The sequence below is a fragment of the Syngnathus typhle genome, linkage group LG20, assembly GCF_033458585.1.
Source record: "Syngnathus typhle isolate RoL2023-S1 ecotype Sweden linkage group LG20, RoL_Styp_1.0, whole genome shotgun sequence".
NCBI lineage: Eukaryota > Metazoa > Chordata > Actinopteri > Syngnathiformes > Syngnathidae > Syngnathus > Syngnathus typhle.
This window is the reverse complement of record NC_083757.1, coordinates 3531643-3555316: the sequence shown is the minus strand read 5'-3', so window position 1 is coordinate 3555316 and position 23674 is coordinate 3531643. Positions and strand designations below refer to the sequence as shown.

The following is a 23674-nucleotide window of genomic DNA, read 5'->3' as shown; positions in this document are numbered from 1 at the left end:
TTTATTTTTTTTGTTTAGATACAAAAATAGTAAATAGAAAATGTACTGAAATACTGAACAGGAAAAACACGCAGTTACCTCTTCCATCCACAAGACGGCGACACGAAGCTAGACTTCCTGTTTTTTTCTGTCATGGCTCATTTCCGCTTCCGTGTCCTTGGTTGCACTCTGTGGTATCACGCTGCAAAAGCATCCAGGAAAAATGGCAAAATTAAGTAAAGAGACCAAACAGCGGCTGCAGCAACTGTTCCAGTGTGGACAATTCGTCATCCGATGGGGATTTATTCCTACAGTGCTGTACTTGGGTTAGTATAAAAGGCGTGAAATATGTTAGTCGCTTTAAAACCCGCAGGTTGCAGCTAGTTAGCATTAGCGTGTTCACCCTTAACCTGATTTTGACTGTCCGGTAGTTCAAACGTTCTCGTTGTGACTCCTCATCCGTCCGAAAACTTTCCAATTGCCACATCGGAAACTTTTGTCATCACTTTGTTAATTCCATTCCCCTCATTTGGACAGTTTGAAGATGTAATTGCTTGAAGGGTTGCACAATTGTGGTGTGTTCTCACTGCTAATAAATAAATCACTGAATGGAAGGCTGGGAAATAAATGTCCTGCTCGACTCAGGTATTTTTTTCAGAACCTGACTGATGCTGTCTCAAGGCCAAAATAAAAGTTCATCAAATGCCACTCATACTTATTATATCCACCCCATGTTTATTTGTTCTAATTTTTTGTGTGTGTTTCGTTTAACAGGCTTCAAACGAGGAGCAGATCCAGGAATACCGGAGCCTTCAGTCTTGGGGTATGACTTGAACACATTGAAAACATTTCACCCCAAAATGAACGAATCTCATGCCAAATAAATATTTGATGATGAGCTGTTAAACTGGTATCAAAGGGCAAATGGCCGGTGTTGCAATGCGTGCGTGTGGAAAGATACCACTGAATTGTTGGCATAATTCGAAGGAACTGCTGACAAGTGGCAACACTGATTTGCGTCATCCACTGCTTCTGTGTCAGCGTTTTCTCTCGTGTGTCTGTCTGTGCATTACAACTGAGAGATGAATAGAATTCAAGTCGACGTTGCTATGTGATCAACTGCAATTTTCAAAACCGCAAAGGCTGCAATTTGAAAAAGAAAACATGCGTATATTTATTTATTGAATGACTACCATTTCAGTCAAACTGTTTTCTAAGTTGTAATTGAGGTAGTGCCCTTTTTTTGTATTAAAGTTAATGTATCGCTTGTGTTTGGTAAATATGTAGAAAGAGAACCTTAAAAAAAAATGGCAGATTAAGTCAAAAACAACAATGACATATCGTTGGCTGTTTTTGCTTCGTTTCAGTTTACTTTGGGGTTGAAGAAGGATGACGTGCACCTGCATCAACAACCTCCACCCGAAGACCACGACGAGTTGGCCACATGAAAGTCAATGTCAGTATATAAAGTGTCAATTTGGTCTGAGATATTTATTTGTTATTGTTACGAGTCTTACGACATTGTCTTGAAGTCTGTTCCATGTTTTTGTCAATAAATGTCTGACAGTAAAGCCCATAAGTGGCCTTACGATATTTCAGTTTTGCAAATATATATATACGATGTATTTGAATCTCATAAAAAGAGATTTCTGTAGTTCAATCTAATAAGTGAAATTCTCAAAAGACACCTGCCAAAGTGTTATAAATCAAGCAGTTCAATTCACAAGTAAGCAAATAGTTTTATTCATGTTTTAAAAATACATTCAGTTTAAAAAATAAATATAATTATCATGCCTTCAAGTATAAAAACAATAACATGTAATAAATATCCTCTTTAAATAATTCATATTACTGTTTGCAATAAATAAGGTCTTAGACTCACAATGGCTTTTTTGAATGAGCAATAAATAGGTTATCTACAGAATAAAAAAATAAAAAAAACTCAGTGCGTCATGCAAAAACAAATACATCATCAATCCGTCAGTGGGTTACGACACGTCAGTGCAGATCCAAGAACTTCCTTAATTCACTTCATGTTTTGCCCAACATTTCCGACGGGCTTCCGTGGCGGACGTGACTACCGCAATAAACTAAACATGGCGAAGACCTTGGCATGTTTTCCCCTTCGCCGTTCTTTGCGCCTCAGCGCCCTCTCGCCGTCAACAATGAAGATGTAGAGCTTCCGCAGGATGTTGTGCGCCGTCATCTTTCTGTGGAAAGCATCGGGGTGGTACAGTGACCTCAATAGGCTCTCTTCCTTATTGCTACTCAGGCCTGTGACCTCTTCTGGTTTTTTCATCTGCCGGACAAGAGTAAGCAAGAGTAAGGGCGCCGTTTCCTCCTCACTTGAGGTGTCGCTTGATGGCAAGACGGTGGTCGCTTCTGTCAACGGAGCGCCATTGGCTCGCAGTACTAGAAAAGCCACCAAGCCCACCGCGAGAATTTGCGTGTCTAATGCGGAAGCAGAAGAAAATCATGAATGAATGGCAAAAGAGGAAGAAAATTCAGGAAACATTCATCCCGACTTACACATGTTGGGCATGTTGCGTCGAGATTACTCTTGCCTTGACCGCCTGCTCTCGTGGAACATGTCTTGACTTCTTATTGCACAGCCGTTATATATTCTACTGACCGCAGGGATTTCCGAATACCTTCCGGTTTCAATTATATACTGATGAAACCGATATTACACTCTTTTTTTTTTTTTTTGGTGCATACAGCAGAATGTAATTACACAGAATGAAAAAACACGAATTCAATCATTTTTAAAGAACAACAACTTTATTTCAATTATTTCAATTAAATTTTACAACAGGTCGGAGCAGATTTTATTAAAAAAAAGCCCATTTAATGTATTGTTATAACATATTTTTATAATGTGACCATGTCAAAAGTCAAAGTCTGCTTGACACACAAATAAACCGAAATTCCTCTATCCCAGGGTGGAAGCGGAATTTCCATCATCATCTTCCAAATTTGTGGCAGTGGCTTTGCTTATCTCCATTTCCTGGAAGAAAAACGGACGTCAAAAGAGAAATATTGCTTCTTGTCGCTTGAAAGATGTGTCACCTCTCCGTTAGTGTTGATCAAGGTAGTCTGGAACTGATCTCCGGTTCCCCAGTTGGCCTGTGTCTCCCAGACTAGATCAGAGGGAGGATTGTGGTTTCCGCCAGCGTCAGCCGCCCAGATCTGATCAGCATGTAAAGGTCATTGAAATATTGAGCACCTTGTATCTGAGATCTTCCAGATAAGATTGATTACCGTGACTCTCTGGCCGGCCTTCAGGATGAACTCTGCGGGAAACTTGAATGCGATGGGAGCAGAAGATCCAACCTGGCGCTTCACCTGCCAGTTCCCCAAATTCTGATCCTAATAGTTGAAATTCATCTCAACAGGTTAGTCCAGGGGTGGGCAAACTACGGCCCACGGGGCACATCCGGCCCACGGGACCGTTTAATCCGGCCCGCCAACCCTGAATTGTATTATTAAACCTTTTGTTTTGGTCATTTTGCCTGCAATGACTGCGTTTCCCCAGTAGATGGGGAAGCGCTCGCCTTCGCATTTACTGCCGGAAGCCGTGTCAGAAAGCTCAGTGCACACTCACAAATGCGTGTACGTACTCAGTAGTACGGACATGGCGCATTCGCGCTCTATTTGCTGTGACGACAGCATTCTTGTAATTCGCGCGCTCAGCTTTCAGATGCAGTTTTGCGCTAAGCCACCCACAAACCTTCCCCTGGAATCCTTCCATTAAAATGAGTCGCCCAAGGAAAAGCAAGGTGGACACAGTGCCGAGTGTTTAAAAGAGAGTGGCCAATTTGGCTCGACGTACGCGACGTGACGTTCAGCCACATGAACGTCAACATCAACCCGTCACAGATCGAGGTAAACGGACCAACTCGTCGGATCTCTCCTAAGAATTGCCACAACCAAATTTTACTCCAGACTATGACGCACTAGCAAAAAAGGGAGACCAACAACACTGTTCCCACTGAAAATGAAGGCTCTCAAGTTTGTTGTAAAAAAATGCATTTTGAATATGATTTGTACACATAGCAGGGATTGAAACTAGCGACCATCCTCATTTTCAAAGAATGCAGGATGCTCAAGGACATTGATGCACCACCTGTTTGCGACTAATCTTAACCTGTAAAGTTCTTAAGGCTTACTTTAAGCAAGTGTTTCCCGTTTCCTCACCTCTGTTACCAGGTGTTTGTGAGTTAAAACTCTGCTCAGATTTTCAGATACCCCTCACCGTGTTGCCATTTTGATTACTTTATTTGGATGTATGCTTTCACCGATTCTTCAAGATGATATATTTGGTCAGAATGTTTGCCGTTTGATGTGATCTCAGAAGATAAACATCTTTCATTAATCTGACCTGCAGGCACTGAAGTGACGGAGACTGTTATTCATAATAACAGTGTCGTATTTTATGAGAATCACTGATAGCAGTTTTTTAGTGATTTTTTTTTTTAATGCTGTTAATAAATGCATTTGTTTTCAAAAAACTTGTTTAGAATATCCATGCTTTACTACCTACTGAAGGCCAAAATCTTTTATGCAATGACCTTTACAGGTCGCTTATATTACTTCACACAAACACTACGTCCATCTGCTCCTGGTTCGGCCCTCCGGTCTAAATTTAGAACCCAGTTCGGCCCGCGAGTCAAAAGGTTTGCCCACCATTGGGTTAGTCGTTACTGGAAAATGTGCAAATTTCGTAAGATGTTCCAGTGTGACACATCCACTGACCTCATCTCCGTCATTGCGGAGTCGGACATATTTGCCGTCCTCGTCCACCTCATCCACAGTGACCTGCCCGCTAACAGAGGCCGGCTGGGCGATGAAAGTACAAGCCTCAGCGTTTAGGGGCACGCTCACACCCTCGCTGTCGGTTTCGTTGGGACGCTTCCTCTTCCCGCTGGCCGACGTGGTCGGGCGTACCCTGGGGACAAACGTGGAGACATTAAATGCTATGAGAGGAAAAGTTGTGGTATGTTTGTAAGCTGTGCACACACACCTCTCCTCCTCGCTGTCAAGCTCCTTCCTGTGTGGACTATCCAGCGCTAGCTGGACATTGATTAGCTTCTGATACTCAACCACCTTCTGCTCCAACTGCTTCTTCACGTCCCTCTCTGTAGACAGAGCCTGCTCCAGATCTTTCACTTTCTCATCACGGGCTGCAAGCTAGAGTCAACACACACTTTTTAAACTTTTGCAGCTGAGACAGATTCTAAGGTCCAAATGATGAATGTGAAGTTCATTCTGGCTTCCCACCTGGCGGGCGTTTTCCAACTCCACCTTGCAAGACTCGTGCTGGCGTTTGACCTCGCGCAACTCCTACGTGAGACGTGAGAATGACTCAGCTTTATTTTCATTAATTAAATAAGCGATAGTGATGATAATCGTGTCCGACCTCCAGCTCCTTTTTAAGGGTTTGAATGCGATACTCTCCATCCACCCTCCTGGGCATCTCATCCTGCAGCTGATTTTGGGCATCTTCCAAGCTGGTCTCGAGCTAAACGTGGCAACAACTTTAACACAATCATCACGGTAATTTAATCGTGATTTGATTCACCTTGGCAACCTGCATCGTCAGATCTCGGTTTTCTGTCTCAAGGCTTTGGTTTTTTCTCTGAAGGCGACGGTTTTTTCCTGACGCTGTCGCCAAAGACGCGTCCTTGGAGTTCACAGAGGCTTCTAAGTCATTGACCATCTGCAGCGCTCTTGACAGATCGTATTCTTTCTTTGTGTTCCTGAGATGACAGATATACACATAAACTGGGAATATGGAAAATGGATGGACAATTAAATGGGGCGAGATCTCATGGAAACCCTTGACGCAGTCAAATGTGCTATTTATATTGATGACTTGCGACTATGGGATGGTAAAGGGAAATGTACACAGCAAAAACTGGAGTGTTGAATCAACTCCCACAGAGTCAATTTTAACACTTTTTGCGGGTTTATATAGCTCCACACTCTACAGAGTTAAATTAACACTTTCAAAATAGTTAATTATTTAACACTGTACCTAGAGTTACTTTTTAACTCCCTAGACTGGGTTGAATTAACACTATATCGAGTTACATTAACACTATATCAGAGTTACTTTTTAACTCCCTAGACTGGGTTGAATTAACACTATATCGAGTTACATTAACACTATATCAGAGTTCCTTTTTAACTCCCTAAACTGTGTTAAATTAATACTATATCGAGTTACATTAACACTATATCAGAGTTCCTTTTTAACTCCCTAAACTGTGTTAAATTAACACTATATCGAGTTACATTAACACTATATCAGAGTTCCTTTTTAACTCTCTAAACTGGGTTAAATTAGCACTATCGATTTACATTATATCAAAGCTCCTTTTTAACTTCCTAAATTTGGTTAAATTGACACTACATAGTTAAAAGAAAAACCGTACAATACAACCATTAAAATGACAATTCCAAGAAAAATGCATTTTCAAAAACACAATTTATTTTAACTTTTCCCCCAATGCAGTCAGTTAAAACATGAGGGTATAATGTACAAACCTCCATCTGCTTACCATTTATTTTAAGAACTTTCCCCCAATGCAGTCAGTTAAAACATAATAAACGAGGGTATAATGTACAAACTTTCATCTGCTTTACCATATGAGCTTTGAATATCAAATGGTTTGTGACATTTGAGTTCAGTCATTTTCATGACACACCTCTCTTCAGTTGGTAAAACTTTGAAGGCATGGTGGTGTTCAACAAACATCTCTGTAAATAGCTTTTTTGTCAAAAAATAAACGTCATCTTCAACCAGAAGTACATCATCTATTTGACAAAAGACTGGCATGTCTTCCTCCATGGAACTGCAAACAACAAGTCCACCTTTGTACTCAACACCATCGACTTTAACCCAACTTTAAAAAGAAAAAGAAATACACAGAATGAACGAACAATTGAAGTCCAGTAACATAAAATCAATCGGTCTTTATTAATCACAAGACTATTGAACTGTAATTGCTTATAACAAATTCTATCGAACAAAACTCACTTGGTGCCTCATCAAGTTCACTTCCTGGAGACTCTGCGGCCTGCAGCATTCGGCGCAGCTCAGGTGTTGGGGTGAGCCGCTTGGCCTCTTTGATGACGTTATCTCTGAAGAACGGATCCCATTTCTGGAGCAGCAGGTTGGAAACCTCCTCTTCAAACAGGAGTGTGAAGTCTTGATTCATCTATAAGAAAGCAAATGTACTACTACCACATTCAGCACATTTCAAGGCATTCTAAAAATCCCATTTCATACTTACCAATCCCTTTGTATCCAGGAATCTTGGGAAGATGGAGAAGATATCTTGAGTTTTGTCTGAGTCGTGGATGAGTTTTTGGCGATTCTGAAAGGTCTCTCTCATCTTCAGAAAAATTACGGAACTGTCTGTTGTATGGTTGAGCAAGGAGATGGCTTCCTGGTATGCATCCCCATCAAGCTGCTGGTCAACAACAATGGACCTGCGCACATTTGGGCCTCCTGAAAAAAAGCACACAATTCTTTCAAGAAAAAAAACAAGAAACACCCTAGATGAAGTTGTAAGAAAGAAAGAAAAATGAGGGGTACTTAGAGAAAGAAAGACAGTTGCGTAGAGAGAGAGATAGAGAGAGAGATAGAGAGAGAGAGAGAGAGAGAGAGAGAGATAGAGAGAGAGATAGAGAGAGAGATAGAGAGAGAGATAGAGAGAGAGATAGAGAGAGAGATAGAGAGAGAGATAGAGAGAGAGAGAGAGAGAGATAGAGAGAGAGAGATAGAGAGAGAGATAGCGAGAGAGAGAGATAGAGAGAGAGATAGATAGATAGATAGATAGATAGATAGATAGATAGATAGATAGATAGATAGATAGATAGATAGATAGATAGATAGATAGATAGATAGATAGATAGATAGATAGATAGATAGATAGATAGATAGATAGATAGATAGATAGATAGATAGATAGACTGACCTCCTCCTGGGGAAAAGCCAGTGGGGCTACTTGTAGATGCATGTCCTCTTCGAATCTTTCTCTGAATCGTTTTCAGACGCCAAGAAATGTATCCGGTGCTGCTTGCAGCATCATAGAAATGTTCCTAAAATGGAAATACATTCAAAATTAATGTGATGTCAACCTCATAAGCTACTGTGAAATTTCAGAATCTAAATGTTACTGTAATGTAGACAAAACATGAAAATTATGTAAACAGAGAGTACAATAATAATGACTATACATAGCCTTTCTTGGAGTATGGGTCTTTGAGGGACGGGAACACTGTCACTATCCCAAGAGCGTACTCTTCTCGAACAGCTTTGCTTGGGAGTTGCCTGAGAAAAGATCAAATTAGCATTAATACAAGGGCCAAGTAGTTAACTTGTTAATAAAAAAAGGATAGTACAGACAAATAGAACACACATACCCGTGTTTATCAATCATGTGTGCCACTATTATATTGACCAACTTTCTTCTGGTAGCATCTGTTAGAGTTTTTGTTGTGTGATACTCTTGGAGGACCTCTTCACCACCTGAGCTGGTACCAAGGACATCTTCAATCAACTTTGAAAAAGAAGCAAAAAAACAAATGTGATAAACTGCCTTTCTAGAGTTTAAGGATGACAAATGTTGATTTTAAGAAACCTGTGAGTACTTAGCACAACCTTTCTAGCAGATGCTGCAGTAAGTGGGCCCTCAAGTCTTGGTTTCTTCCTAGGAACCTCATCTAGGAGTATAGTTGATGTACTTGCACATGAACTGAAGCTTGAATCAGAATAATCGGATGGAGAGGACAAGGAGCAATCGGAAAATTCTAAAAAAAAAAAAAAAAAAAAAAAAAAGAAGGGGGGTGGGGTGTTTATTTGCAGTATACAAAAAGTCATAGAAGATTTTTGATCTAACCAAGCCAACGGCACACCATAGACTCAACTCATTTAATCAATTGATTCTCAGTCTTGATAGGCAATTCAGAAATATTTTCAGAAATTGTTTTAAAGGCATGAATTAGATTAATCAAAAATACATTTGGTATTCATATTGGATTTATGTCAGTTAAAATGACATTTAAACCATTCAATAAAAGTCAGGCTGAATGTCCCTGTTGTGTAACCACAAAGAATGATATTGAATATTTGATCCACCTTTAAGTGTATTAAATGACTTAATTCTGAAAACATTAAATTGAAATTGTTTACTGTATTTCTGTACTTATAAATTTGCATTAGTGTTTTACACATTGCATTATGTAATTTACCCCTTTACATTTCTCACCGTCATTTGAGAAAACTGATAGAGTCACATTGCCTTGGCTGACAAGGTCACTGAAAATGTCCTCATCAACTTCTGTCCCTGTTGCATCTTTGTACACTAATTTTGCGTCAGGTGGCAGGCAAAATCTCTCGATGACTGGAAAAGACAAGATACATCTGAGTGGACCTTTAAGATAGCACTGATCTTGCCTCATTTCACATTCAATAATTTAATCCACCACTGTAAACAAATTCAGAGATAATCCCCTGCATAAAATACATTCTCTTTTCAGTCCAAATCTTAAAAGAAAGGGGCGTTGTTCTGCCCTTTATATCAAACCAAGCATAAGTAAAACAAAAACAAACCTTTGTCATGGAACTGCACAAAATCAAAACATCCATCAACCTCATCCAACTTCACATACTTCTGCTGTTGGCAATACCGAACCTGGATCAACATTTTTCTGAGACATGCAACAACAAACAAATGTCAGTAAACACTTAACATGCAAGAAATAATTATTTAACACTCACATAAACGTTGTGTATCATGCAAGAAATTGTTTCATTATTAATTTCACTGCATGTCTAAGATTAAACACATTCAGCAGCTGCTGGGAGGCTGTTAAAACATGCCACAGCAGGCCCAGTGGAAACGCTCTCATTGATGAACGTGGCAGCGACTAGCTGTAGTGACTGCAGCACATGCTACCGTAATTAACATTTACATTTGAGGCAAAACTGATTTATTTAAACATTGCACCCGCCATGAACTTCAAGTTAGCTTGTTAACATGTGCTAACGTTAGCCCCAAACTATATTCGACAGTTAAATATGAAGCCTTGTTTATACAACCTCTCAAGCATGCGTGAGACTTGGTAAAATGCAAAGGATAACATAGGAAACCGTTTTTTTATTAATGTTTATTTTTTAGCAAGTGGTAACGTTAGTGGTGAAGTTAACATTGCATTAAAAAAAAAATCCAAACGTTCGCTGTCCAGTGCCAACCACAAAAAATGCTTAGCAAAGTTACATAAATATTCTCAGCAGATGTTTAATTCAATGTTATTGTTCCTACAAGTTTGATTTTGTAGCTTACCTCTCGTGTAAAAGTCCAACTTCGCATCCATTCCTGATTCCAGCAGCGAAATAAACGACGGTTGACCACGCCACGCACAGGAGACTATTGATTGATGCACGGGTTCACCCTGCTGAAAGCCCAGGGGCATAACACATGGGGTTACCTGGACTGAAGCCCAGGGGCCTATCAAGCAAGTTAACTCGGCCGAGATGCACTTTACATCTCTACAGAGTTGATTTGCTTAGGTTGGAATAACTCTGTTAAATAACTCCAACACTGAACACCATTTTAATCAGAATGTGTTAAAATGACACTTTGAGAGTTGAAATCAACTCTGACATGTTTAACCCTGAAATTTCAACACTCCAGTTTTTGCTGTGTACTTTCGGCAGTTTGCAAACACATTTGATTAAGGCTGCGTTAGACACATATAATCATATCAATATAATTTCTAGTAGTAGTGTGGTCGCTTAATAAGTGGAAAGGAATGGGCAGACTACATGAATTTGTTTTCTTCAAAGTACTGTGGAACAGGAGGTCCAGACAGGGAGGACATCTCAAGGCCGGTGAGGAACGCGAATAACAACTCGTCTTTGTGGTCCAGACACCTGTGCTGAGCAGGGGGAAAACCCAAACGAGGAGGAGATGACCATCAACCATCGACCAATCACCACACAATATTTTGCATGCTTGAATATTCATATTGTGTTTCTTTAAAACTGGGCAACCCGGAAGAATGTGTTGTCTTTGATGGTCACGAAGGCACACAAGTTTTTGTGTTAAGGACCCGAGACCCAGGCGCCTGTATTAGCTTGCTTTGTCAGGATTAAACAATTGGTAAATTCGGCCTAATTGATCTACTGGTCTTCTCTTTGTGTGGCTTTGTGTGGGTCCAGAGGCAAGAACTCTCCGCTCTCTTCGGGGAGGTGAAAGGAGACTTACCACACATCGAATCTTTAACCACTGTCCTGTGAATAAAGTTGGTTTTTGGCCGAATCAAGATAGGTCTGATTTTTTTTTTGATTTTTTTTTTGTGTTTTTTCTATTGTAATTTTCAAAAGAAATACAATGGATCATGCTAACCTTACGTCAGCAGAGTCTGATTTCTTAACAAACATTCATCAACTCCTCACATTTTGAAACATTAAACGGCCATCGAATACCTGCCAAGCTAGACTGCAATTGCTGAATCCAAACTCTACTTTTGATATTCAACCAGCAGCACATCGTCATTTTTGTGACTAGGTACGTGGCTCAAAACACGATAATTTAATAAGCTACTTACACCAGGGACTTGAAATTAAGATTTTCCGATTGTCGTAAATGCCTCAAGGGAGCATGTACGCGTCACGACGTGAACATTACATTCATTGCGGTGCTGCCGTGCCGTGAATGTTGGCCTCTGTCGACGGTAAGTAGCAACACGTCGTCCTCATAAGAATTAAAATGACCAAATGTGTTCTTTGATGGTCTAATCTACTATAAACTATCATGGTCTAATCTACTATAAACTATCATGTTTATGTCCATTTAGTGTTTGTCTGCCCGCGCGTGTGGGCAACTAGCCTCAAACGGTCCTTGCGTCTTTTTGCTATCGTTACACGCTAGCATCTGCGCTTGCTACTGTCAGCTCGTTATAGCGCGTAGTAACAACATTTATTCAAACGCTGAGGTTATATAGTTTGGGCGTCTTCTAGCGTTGAGATGCTCTGACGTTGGCGGTGATTGAAATACAACAAAATTAGGACGATATGTTAGGTCGCATGTTTGAACAGTGTTAAGATTGTTTGAATGTCCATTTGTTCTATAAGTTGCCATGTGTTTCGTTTAAGTGGTTACGTTTATAAAGTCAATAAACCTACGGCCGCCTTTTTAATTTCTTTACGGCAGAAATGCATGGCGTCTTTCTCCCTGGAGTTCTTCAATAACGGGGAACTCAAGTTTTGTTGAGCTACTACGTCTGACAACCTGGTGGTTTTATTAGTGTCAAAGTAATTTCTGTTTAGAAAACACCCAATTTTTATGAATTTTTTTAAATTTCTTTTTTAATTTTTTTTTTTTTTTTTAAGTCCCAAAGATCGTCACACACGCAGGGAGGCAATGGGTCCCATTTTTAAAGTCTTTGGTATGGTCTTAACTAGGCTGGATATCATTTTTTTTGTTGGCGTTGATTTCTCCGACTGCCCCTAAACGCACCACCGCGCTCCGTGCGCACACGGCGGCTCTGTATGGGAGAGACGTTGAAGAGGAATAAAAACACCCTTGGAAACCAAAACTTGCCCCTCGTCGTGACTCGGAGCCGCAACAAATGTTTCGGATTTGTGTAGGGTACATTGTGACAGACGGCAAACTAGCAGGTGATCGAGCGAGCGTCTAATACAAGAGCATTGCGGTCGTATGGAGCGTGTTTGAAATGAACAGCAGAGACGAAAGGAACAAGGCAAAGTGTTGTGAAATAAAATATTACCTGTAATACGCATTTTGTTATTTGCTGATTGAAACTGCTAATTAAACTGTGAATTGAAACTAATAGGTGGAGAACTGAACTCTCGCTCTTTATATAGCTGACGTGTCTTGCGCAACCGTTCTGCGCATCTGTAATGGCGGCCTCCGTATGACGTCCGGTCCGCGATGGAGATTAAAAAACAAACAATATTTGACAATAACACACCATCGAGGATTGCACCATCGCATCAAACGATGTGTCGTCAATTATGAATTTTACTAAGTGTGTTGGGCAGGATGGCTGAATGCGATGCGCGATTGACAACAAACAAGAAGAAAGGTGAGTTTTATTTCGGGGGAGATTTGTCATGTCTCGTCCCCAGTTTTGCTATGTGTCTAGGTTGCCATAGTTTCTGTTCGTGTCACCCCGCTCTTCCTGTGTCACCTCAATCGATGTAACGTGTTTTGTATTTAAGTCCTGTCTGCCCCTTGCTCACCGTTGGATCATTGCATGTGTTACTGTCATTCTGTTCCTGTCTTTGGTAATGTCACCCTGTCTTTTTGTTCCACGACTTTGTCGGTCAGTCCTGTTGTTGGTTTTGTTGTACCATGACTTTATTTAAAAAAAAATAATAAAAAAAATTAAAAAAAAAAAAATTAAAATTTTTTTTCTTTGTACCCATGTATAATACGCACCCCAGATTTTAGGACAATAAATTAGTAAAATATTGCGCACTATACACGGAAAAAAACGGTAATACGCACCCCAGATTTTAGGACAATAAATTAGTAAAATATTGCGCACTATACACGGAAAAAAACGGTATGTTGCACAGCGAATAGCTGTCGTCATCATTTCTGTCTAACTATTGCACACACAGCCTTACATTTGTAACAAGTTTTAAGAGATGTGCATATTTTTTGCATGCAATGCAATTCTGTCAACTTTTAAATAAACTATGTTATTTTACTTTTAATGTGGATAGAGGATTTATTTTTGGTGTTTTCGATTTTACTGCAGATTATCCAGACATCCCCAACGTCAAAGCAGCAGTACCTTTTCCTCAGCATCTTTATTTTCCACTGGGCTTTGTGGACAGGAATGTCTTTCGACATGTTCCAACTTTAAACTGTTCATTTTACCTGTAGATAATTGCATGATTGTGTATTGTGCTAAAAGAATGTCCCGCACGGCTACCGTAGCTGAGACGAAGAAGCTGCTCTCGCTCCCCGGATGTAACGCAACCAAGTGATATATTTTGTTCTCTGAATCCTCGTGTGAGTTTATTAAACTGCTGTCCTCTGAACGTATGGTGCTTGCTTCGACGCACATAACGACATTACCTATGGCTAATAATACCAGAGTCATCTTTATTGTCAATTCCTTCATGCCAAGACACACAAAGAAATCGAAATTACGTTTCCTCCATCCCACGGTGACGAGACACAGTAACTGTCGCTCAGCACTGACACCTGGTGGATGTTATGTTGTCATGCAGATGTTATTATGCCTAATAAGAACAGAGTCAGATTTGATTCATTAGTTATCTTGCTGACTTTGTACTCTTCTTTTTTTCTAGAGTTGTTTTACGACTAATCTCTAAGGCAATGTTTAATTTCTACACCCAAGCGATCATTGAATTCATTTTTGTCCTATTTTTTGAATTTAGCAACTGTGTAACATTGCGGCTACTGCAAGACGTCAAAACGAGGCAACAACTAAAGCATGGTTTTATGTTTATTCTTTTCTTGCCCGCATTGTGTTTAACTTTACCGGGTGTACGTCTTTGGAGATTATAAGTACTTAAGTAGGCCAGAACTAGCGTAGTTTTGGAGGTGTTAAGGTCATTTCAAGAAGACGTACCATTTCGAACTTGAGACTCAACTCAACGTTTGGGTTTAGTTAGCCTTTATCATGTATTCAGGTTTTACATTTTAAGTTAGATTTGTTTTATTTTACTTAATTTTATTGCACTATAGTGCAGTGCGGCACTGTACTTTATTAATTTTTATCTTAACATGTAGTTTGCTCATGTGACCACACGGCGGCGCCGCTCACCCGGTGGTCAACTTTATTTGGTTATTCTTTGGACAAAATAACGTTTTCACTTTTTTGCAGTCACGACAAACAGGAACCCGACGACATTGAGCAGTTACAGGAAGGTATGATATTTATTTCAAGCTGCTGCCAGAATATTCTAGAATATATGTTATGTTCTAATATTTAACATTATGTGACATATATGAACATGCAATACTTGACGTGCCCAATTTTGGTTTGCTTTATTTACAGGAGAAGTAGCTGGGACCATTTCTGCTGTCGCACAGGCTGCGTTCTCTGACCACAATGTCCAGTACCAATTTCGCACAGACAATAATGGCGGGCAGGTAAAGACTATGATTTAAATAGCCGTTGTTTTCTTTCTAGTATGATTCCAACACTGTTCCTGCTCTCTCTCAAGGTGACCTATCGTGTCGAAACTGCAGGTCTTGTCTCACTGTCATGCTACTTGGATGAACAGCAACACACGCTACCCTTCTTCCTCGTGGAGCGTGATGTTATTCCACTTTTGGGATTTCGTGCATGTATGCGTCTCGGACTTGTCACATTCAGCCCTCACGTGCACCAGGTCGGTACGGAGACTATCACAGACTTTGTCAAAAATATCAAAGAGAAATACAAAGATGTGTTCAGCGATGAATTAGGAGAACTGCCAATCACCTACTCCATGGTAGTAGATCCAGCTGTACAGCCAGTCGTGCGTCCAGCGCACCGTGTCCCCTTGGCGATGCAGGCCCGTGTTAAAGCTGAACTTGATAACATGACAAGCAAAGGAGTCATCTGCCCCGTCTCTGAGCCCACGGACTGGGTTTCATCGATGGTAGCAGCACACAAGAAAGACAAAGAAGAGATACGACTGTGCATCAACCCCAAAGACTTGAATAATGCTTTAAAGAGACCCCACTATCCGATGCGTAGTGTGGAAGACGTATCCAGCAAAATGTCAGGTGCCACCCTGTTTTCGGTGCTTGATGCCAAGAACTCCTTTTGGCAAATAAAGCTAGATCAAAAGTCATCCATGTTGACAACATTCAGCACACCTTTTGGGCGCTACCGATTTCTCCGCATGCCATTTGGCATCAACTCAGCAAGTGAAGTTTTCCAAAGCTCAATGGAACAACTGTTTGCCGGTTACCCATGTGCTGTCATAGTCGACGACATCATTGTGGGAGGTCGCGATGCTGCAGAACATGATGCTAATCTGAAGAAAATACTGGATCGTGCACAAGAGATCAAACTTTTTGCATGCACTAAGTTTAAGGACTACATCTATGGCAAGCACACCGTCATTGAAACAGACCACCAACCTCTGGTCACTATACTGAAGAAGCCGATCCTCACAGCTCCAGCTCGTCTGCAGAGGATGCTACTTCGTCTACAAGCTTTTGACATCACCTTGGTTTATAAAAAGGGCAAGCAAATGTACCTTTCCGACACCCTGTCAAGAGCCCCAAACGGTAAAGTTTCTGAATTATCTAGTGCTCACAGCTCGTTTGAAGTCATGTCAGTCAGTTTTATCTCGACAGCCAGGCTTGAAGAGCTGAGAACACACACTGCCAGTGACCAAGTGCTTCAAACTCTTAGCAATGTGATCCAGAATGGATGGCCTAACAAAGAACGTCAGGCACCGCTCTCTGTCCGCCCATATTTTCCATACAGAGACGAGTTGGTAGTGGAAGAAGGTATTGTTGTTAAAGGACACAGACCTGTCATACCAATCTCACTGCAACAAGAGTACATCCAAATTATGCATAGAGGTCACCCAGGCCTTGAATCAACTAAATGTAGAGCCAGAAGTACAGTGTTTTGGCCCAACATGAACACGGACATCACAAAAGTACTACTGTCTTGTGCTGTATGCAATAGCACACGACCACACCAGCAAAAGGAACCGCTGAAAGCTCATCCTGTCCCTACCCTGCCATGGTCTACGGTCGCAACGGACATTTTTGAATGGCATGGTCAACAGTATTCAGTCCTTGTAGACTCTTACTCGGGATGGTTCGAAATTGATCTGCTTCGTGATTTGTCTTCAGCTACAGTGATAAAAAAGCTAAAGAGACATTTTTCTGTTCATGGAGCACCCCATACACTGATTTCTGATAATGGCAAGCAATACACTAGCCAACGATTCCGCGACTTTTCCAAACAGTGGGACATTACTCACGTTACCAGCAGTCCCGGATACCCGCAGTCAAATGGATTAGCCGAGCGTGCCGTCCGCAGTGCCAAACAGCTCATGGAAAAGTCACACCGAGATGGAACAGATGTTTTTCTCAACCTGCTCAACCTCAGGAACATTCCTCGAGACAACACGCTTGGATCACCTGCACAGCGTCTCATGTCTCGCCAGACACGTTCTACCTTTCCTGTCAACAACACTCTGCTTGTGCCTACAATAAAGGGTGCAGGACAAGTTGCTACTCAGCTTCAAAGGAAAAGACTTGTTCAAAAGCAGTACTATGATGCAACAAGTCGCCCTCTGGTGCCACTTGTGAGAGGACAAATTGTCCGGTTACAGACTGCAGAGGGATATGACCGCCTCGGGAAAGTGGTTCAGGCTTGCAAAGAGCCGCGCTCCTACATCGTTGAATCCAACGGAGGCATCTACAGGAGGAATCGCCGTCACATCCTTCCTGTTGCTGAACCAACCCCACCTTTGCACGCCGACTCTGACCATCACTCTCAACCACCGGTTCCGAGTCCGCCGGACCCTCTTCTATCCAGTCCACATGCCCGACCGTCTCACTTCTCTCAACCATCTGCTCACTACTCCACCAATGAGCAATCGACAACATCTCCAGCTGATGTGCCCACCCGAGTGTCACACAATTGTTCTGCTTATGTGACTCGCTCAGGTCGGATTTCTAAGCCGAATCCGAAGTACAAGGATTGAACTGCATGTTTGTTAGTTGCGTTTTGAAAAAAAAAAGTTAAGCTCTAAGGTTGTTTACATACTTGTTATTATTACCAAGTGTACCTTCGTGCATTTCCAAGAGGAATAATTTGTTAATTCAGTAAGTTTTATGCTGCCAGTTTTACGCAGAATTGTTTATTGATAGACTGTCATGTCACATTTGTATATTACAGTTTTTTAGTTAACAATATTTTTTATAGAGGCAATGTTCTAGAAGGAGAGGATGTAGATAATTGCATGATTGTGTATTGTGCTAAAAGAATGTCCCGCACGGCTACCGTAGCTGAGACGAAGAAGCTGCTCTCGCTCCCCGGATGTAACGCAACCAAGTGATATATTTTGTTCTCTGAATCCTCGTGTGAGTTTATTAAACTGCTGTCCTCTGAACGTATGGTGCTTGCTTCGACGCACATAACGACATTACCTATGGCTAATAATACCAGAGTCATCTTTATTGTCAATTCCTTCATGCCAAGACACACAAAGAAATCGAAATTACGTTTCCTCCATCCCACGGTGACGAGACACAGTAACTGTCGCTCAGCACTGACACCTGGTGGATGTTATGTTGTCATGCAGATGTTATAAACAGCAGCTGTTTATTTATTATTTATTATTACTCTTATTATTTATTGTTTGTGCCTTTTTGTTTATGATGTTTTTTACTTTTGCGCTATGCTTGCTGGCTCCGTTTTGCTCCTCTTATTTATTGTGTTATCTGTTTATTTATTATTTATTCATCACTCTTACTATTGATTGTTTGAATTTTTTGCCTTCTTGTTTTTATATTGTGTCGCGTACTTGTATGTCTATCGTGTTATGTGTCTCGTCACCGTGGGATAGAGAAAAACGTAATTTCGGTCTCTTTGTGTGTTGTGACGTGGAGAGATTGACAATAAAGCTGACTTTGACTTTGATTTTGACTTTGAATAAGAACAGAGTCAGATTTGATTCATTAGTTATCTTGCTGACTTTGTACTCTTTTTACTTGCTTACTGGTTTTATTGCTTACTGCTTTTTCTAAAATGTACATATTAACCTGCAGTTTCCAATTTTTTTAACCTATTTGTATTCAGCACTAATAGCTGGTCTCCATTTTGTTGTTGGTTTATTTTTGATAAAAGTCTCACCTTTCTTTCGTCTCGTTGAGTTGGTACTTCAACTTCTTCACCTCTAGCTGCAGACGTACAGAATTCGCCGGCTCCGTCCCGTAAACGGCCACCTCTGGGATGTGCCAACGCAAACCGGCGTTCTGCGCTTCGAGACGTCTGATGCTGTTGGGTGAGAGCGGATTGTTTGAGGTTTGAAGTTGAGGACTACTTTCTTGGGACATCATCTCCACATCCTCCGGCTGGTCCTGCTGCCTAAGGTCGGCCATTTCTTGGTGAGTCAATTTGTTAGATTTATGGAGGAATTGGAATAGCTTTAGATATTTTTTTGTTTGTTACTGCCCTTTTTTTAAATGCTTTACAACGTCATCTGAATCTTTTATCTGCTTTCAAACGAAACAGTGACGTCATCTGGCTTTATGACGTATGGTCTGAGGGCAAACACGTCTTAGATGAGACACTCTTGATGGTAAAAGTAATCCGAATGCGTTACCTTGGTAATATAGTAAATTACTATATTTAATTACTATAATTAACTATAATTACTATTAGTAATGGTAATATATTGTAATATAAAATACAAATATTAATCTCGCACGCACACACAAATTATATTAAAGATAAATGTTTTAAAACAAAGTCCACTCCTTGTTTTATTAAGCACATAAAGCTACTTTGCGGCGGCTCAGTGTCGCAAAAACGGGAATCGCATTGAAAAAAAAACGACACAAACAACGCCTTTTTAAAAACTTTAACAGCCGAAAAGTTGTAATAAAGGTCCCGTTCAATTTCCGGCGCATCTGTGTCGTGTCGGCTCGAAAACAAGCGAGGTTTGGCCGCACGCTTACACAAGCAGCCGTGGAGACGAAAGGGAAGCCTGCCTCCATTTTAGCAGCCGTTCGACGCCTCACGTGTCCTGGCCTGTCTGCCTCACATGACCCCTCTGTTTGTCCCCGTGACCATCCTCCATCTCCGCGGATCGCTCGTTCCCACGCTGACGGAGCCTTCATGGATATGCTGGAGCAGAGTGTGGACAGCTCGGCGAGGTGAGCTTCGGCCCGTCAGCCGTTTCTCTCGTTCGGCCCGCCCGCCAGGCTCCGTCCGAGCAAGGCCGCCATAGTTTAGACTCTTTGCAAACGCTTTTCTTCTTTTTCTAGAGTTGTTTTACGACTAATCTCTAAGGCAATGTTTAATTTCTACACCCAAGCGATCATTGAATTCATTTTTGTCCTATTTTTTGAATTTAGCAACTGTGTAACATTGCGGCTACTGCAAGACGTCAAAACGAGGCAACAACTAAAGCATGGTTTTATGTTTATTCTTTTCTTGCCCGCATTGCGTTTAACTTTACCGGGTGTACGTCTTTGGAGATTATAAGTACTTAAGTAGGCCAGAACTAGCGTAGTTTTGGAGGTATTAAGGTCATTTCAAGAAGACGTACCATTTCGAACTTGAGACTCAAACTCAACGTTTGGGTTTAATTAGCCTTTATCGTGTATTCAGGTTTTACATTTTAAGTTAGATTTGTTTTATTTTACTTAATTTTATTGCACTATAGTGCAGTGCGGCACTGTACTTTATTATTTTTTATCTTAACATGTAGTTTGCTCATGTGACCACACGGCGGCGCCGCTCACCCGGTGGTCAACTTTATTTGGTTATTCTTTGGACAAAATAACGTTTTCACTTTTTTGCAGTCACGACAAACAGGAACCCGACGACATTGAGCAGTTACAGGAAGGTATGATATTTATTTCAAGCTGCTGCCAGAATATTCTAGAATATATGTTATGTTCTAATATTTAACATTATGTGACATATATATGAAGATGCAATACTTGACGTGCCCAATTTTGGTTTGCTTTATTTACAGGAGAAGTAGCTGGGACCATTTCTGCTGTCGCACAGGCTGCGTTCTCTGACCACAATGTCCAGTACCAGTTTCGCACAGACAATAATGGCGGGCAGGTAAAGACTATGATTTAAATAGCCGTTGTTTTCTTTCTAGTATGATTCCAACACTGTTCCTGCTCTCTCTCAAGGTGACCTATCGTGTCGTCCAGGTGACAGACGACAACATTGATCCATCCTCCGACGCCACTGCGGCGGTTAGCGTCGTCTCCGCCGCAGCATTTGCAGGAGCACCTCAGGTGCGTGAACATGGAAATATTATTGTGAATTTACATCGGCGACATTTTAATTTGATTTTAAGAACAAAGCAAAACATACGATGATGGTGGTTTCAACAGTGATTGAATGACTTTTTTTGATGGATTCATTCATTACCATCCAGGCTGTGATCCAGAACCCTTTCAGTAACGGGGGCAGTCCTGTCGGGGAGACGGTAGGAGGAGAGACACGTTTCGCCTACTTTCCCGCCGCCGCTGTCACCGACGGGACAGCCACAGCCGTGTCGGTGCAAACCACCTCTGAGCCCACAATCACACAGGGGGCAGGTTTGTTTACATACTTTCACTTTATATGGTCTTCAAACAGAATAAAAAATGTCGAATAATGATAATAATGAAGCTTTTATTGCTTGCGTCCAGGTCAGTTCTACGTAATGATGACCCCTCCTGATGTGCTGCAGTCGGCAACTCAACGGACCATCGCACCGCGCACGCACACTTACCCAGGGTGAGTACACAATGTCACTTTACATGGGGAAGAGAAAAAAATACCTCCCTCTTCTACACAAAGCCGTTCTGAATCCTACATTTTAAAATGATTTCAATCAAACTCCCCATGAAGTTTTATTTTGTTAAAAAAAAAAACAAAAAAATCCAAAAGTGCAACAGCGGAACAATAGCGTTCCTTATTAAATGATCAAAAACCTGAAAACCACACTGTGTCCTACTTACCTGCCATCCCCAGAGACGTTGGTGAAAGCGAGATGTTGCAGCATGGCAGCACAAACTGGTGAGGAGAACTTTCACATTCGAACCAATGCTGCTGCGATTCCCTCCCCTCAGTGTTACCCCCGTTGTTTACAAAACAACACAATACTGTAATCATACTGTGAGGTGTGATGTGTTTGTCCCTGAGGTGCTTAGCATAAACGTCATTTTCGGTTCATCCCTGCAGTTTGATTTAAACTCCTGCTTCGTGGGTCCTTTATTTTCTTGGCATGAATGTAAATAATATATTTTCCAAAAAAAAAGGTTGGTCTAGAAAAGAAGTGTGGCCGGTGGTCTCAAAGGCTACCAGAATGTAATCATTTTGCCTGACTGATGAGGGGCGGGGAAAGTCTCTCCTAAAATTAACTTGGGTATAAATGTACTTTTGGAATTACCTGTAGTTAATTTTGCTTGGGATAAAACTGGAGCCACAAGAAAAATGTGTCCTTACAGGAAGGTGGACGGTCCACGAGCACCAAGGGATGAAAGAAGAAGAGCGCAACACAATGAGGGTATGTCAATGTTTTTTTTTAGTATATTGCAATCATTTAATAAACGATTTCCTTCTTTCAGTGGAGAGAAGAAGAAGAGACAAGATTAACAACTGGATCGTCACACTTTCGAAAATCATCCCTGACTGTAACATAGACAATAGAACTGGAGCTGTACGTTGTGCAAAAACTCTTGGGACACCGCATATGATTAACATTTCCATCTGACTCATTTCTGCCTTATTATTCCCTCCCTAGAGTAAAGGAGGCATCCTGTCCAAAGCTTGCGATTACATCAGAGAGCTGCGTCAGAATAACCAACGACTGCAGGAGAGCTGCAAAGAAGTGGAGCGAATCGAGCTGGACAACGAACTGCTTCGACAACAGGTTAACAAAATCGTTTAGTGTGGTACGCGTCCAGTCACCAAACAGCACTGAAACTTTGTCACCCCTTAAATATATTTATTTTGGTTCGACATTGTTTTTTTTTTCCCAGTCAACGTTGGCACTGTATTCAGAATGGTCCTCTCTGCCTTGTAACATTTCCAGCTTGAGGAACTCAAGAGCGACAACGCGCTGCTTCGAGCGCAGCTACAGCAGCACGGCGTCGAACTCAACGGAGACTCAACAGCCCAGTGATAAACGGACCGGACACCTGTCGAGTCGTAAACATGCGTTTTTCCCCACTCACCTGAACTCTACAGGAAAGGAATAACCATGGGTGATTACTTCCATCTCGATCCCATTGAACACAAAGTGGGCCAGTGGAAGGACCACTAATAGACAATGTCTCCCTCCATATGCTGCTGGCCATTGGCTGACATTTGCTGAATAGCCCAGTGAACCCCCCACCACCACCTCTGCTTCAAGGAGAACGACCTCGGCGCTCCACCACACTTGCACAAAGCTTTATTTTACTGTAATTTATAATTTTGCCACACCTCCTAACTCACCCTTTTTGGTGTATTTGTTATTTTTATGACGCTACCAAATGAATAGGAAGTACCACTCACTTAATTTATCAACTTTGTCTACAGACAGCACACTTAATTATTCTTTTAAGGCAGTTAATCAGTGAAATAGTTTTGACGGTGTTGTTTTTGTTTTTTAGCGCAAGACATCTAGCTCAGGTAATTGGGGTGAGTGCACTGGCATCTGGTTTCCAGATTTTACGTATAGATTTTATTTTTTGAATCCTTTTTGTTTTGTTTACGGGTGCTATGAACAGATCCATTTTATCGTGCATCACATAAGGTAGGTTACTTTAGTTTCTGGTTAATGAATGTGAGGGCTCATCTAGAGACCTGCCTCTTTTTTGGCCTCGGGCATTTTTGTTTGTATTGCTCCCCCACTAATCAATTACGCAGAAATGTTTGGGACCTATGCGGCTAATTGAAGGCAATAAAACAATGAGCATGAATGAAATGGTATTTGGGA

At 41.2% G+C, this 23674-nt stretch overlaps 3 protein-coding genes and 2 long non-coding RNA genes across 12 annotated transcripts; 3 read left to right on the top strand and 2 right to left on the bottom strand.

Annotated features, from left to right (window-relative positions):
- Nucleotides 1-122: 122 nt before the first annotated feature.
- LOC133144436 (uncharacterized) lies at nucleotides 123-5567 on the top strand. Its single transcript, XR_009710680.1, has 4 exons — nucleotides 123-305; nucleotides 754-802; nucleotides 1347-5333; nucleotides 5405-5567. It is a non-coding gene; the product is annotated as an uncharacterized LOC133144436 (long non-coding RNA).
- On the bottom strand, nucleotides 2057-2584 carry LOC133144430 (interleukin-6-like). Its single transcript, XM_061267115.1, has 2 exons — nucleotides 2509-2584; nucleotides 2057-2430 (listed from the first exon to the last, which is right to left on the bottom strand). The coding sequence occupies exons 1-2, from the start codon at nucleotides 2519-2521 to the stop codon at nucleotides 2057-2059; spliced, it is 387 nt and encodes a 128-aa protein (XP_061123099.1). The 5' UTR covers nucleotides 2522-2584.
- On the bottom strand, nucleotides 2858-19862 carry LOC133144396 (lamin-A-like). 5 transcript variants are annotated; one of them, XM_061267066.1, is made up of 11 exons: nucleotides 19698-19859; nucleotides 18871-19014; nucleotides 15488-15627; nucleotides 5561-5738; nucleotides 5399-5500; nucleotides 5260-5322; nucleotides 5003-5169; nucleotides 4735-4927; nucleotides 3241-3348; nucleotides 3049-3168; nucleotides 2858-2986 (listed from the first exon to the last, which is right to left on the bottom strand). In XM_061267066.1, exons 1-11 carry the CDS (start codon nucleotides 19857-19859, stop codon nucleotides 2912-2914), a joined length of 1452 nt encoding a protein of 483 aa, XP_061123050.1. In that variant the 3' UTR covers nucleotides 2858-2911. The 5 variants fall into 5 exon arrangements, with proteins under 5 accessions (XP_061123050.1, XP_061123053.1, XP_061123052.1 ...); XM_061267065.1 differs by lacking the exons at nucleotides 2858-2986; nucleotides 3049-3168; nucleotides 3241-3348; ... (4 more) ...; nucleotides 5561-5738; nucleotides 15488-15627 and adding exons at nucleotides 6451-6887; nucleotides 7022-7202; nucleotides 7278-7495; ... (4 more) ...; nucleotides 9258-9392; nucleotides 10335-10446 and having other exon boundaries at nucleotides 19698-19862; XM_061267069.1 differs by lacking the exons at nucleotides 18871-19014; nucleotides 19698-19859 and adding an exon at nucleotides 16991-18681.
- On the top strand, nucleotides 11648-15160 carry LOC133144442 (uncharacterized). The gene is made up of 4 exons (XR_009710690.1): nucleotides 11648-11727; nucleotides 13783-14039; nucleotides 14881-14924; nucleotides 15055-15160. It is a non-coding gene; the product is annotated as an uncharacterized LOC133144442 (long non-coding RNA).
- usf2 (upstream transcription factor 2, c-fos interacting) lies at nucleotides 19759-23667 on the top strand. 4 transcript variants are annotated; one of them, XM_061267092.1, is made up of 11 exons: nucleotides 19759-19895; nucleotides 20547-20590; nucleotides 20723-20817; nucleotides 20892-20999; nucleotides 21143-21305; nucleotides 21399-21486; nucleotides 21724-21768; nucleotides 22200-22258; nucleotides 22320-22411; nucleotides 22496-22624; nucleotides 22787-23667. In XM_061267092.1, the coding sequence occupies exons 1-11, from the start codon at nucleotides 19858-19860 to the stop codon at nucleotides 22874-22876; spliced, it is 951 nt and encodes a 316-aa protein (XP_061123076.1). In that variant the 5' UTR covers nucleotides 19759-19857; the 3' UTR covers nucleotides 22877-23667. The 4 variants fall into 4 exon arrangements, with proteins under 4 accessions (XP_061123076.1, XP_061123078.1, XP_061123079.1 ...); XM_061267094.1 differs by having other exon boundaries at nucleotides 22496-22646; XM_061267095.1 differs by having other exon boundaries at nucleotides 22496-22646; nucleotides 22734-22874.
- Nucleotides 23668-23674: the final 7 nt, after the last annotated feature.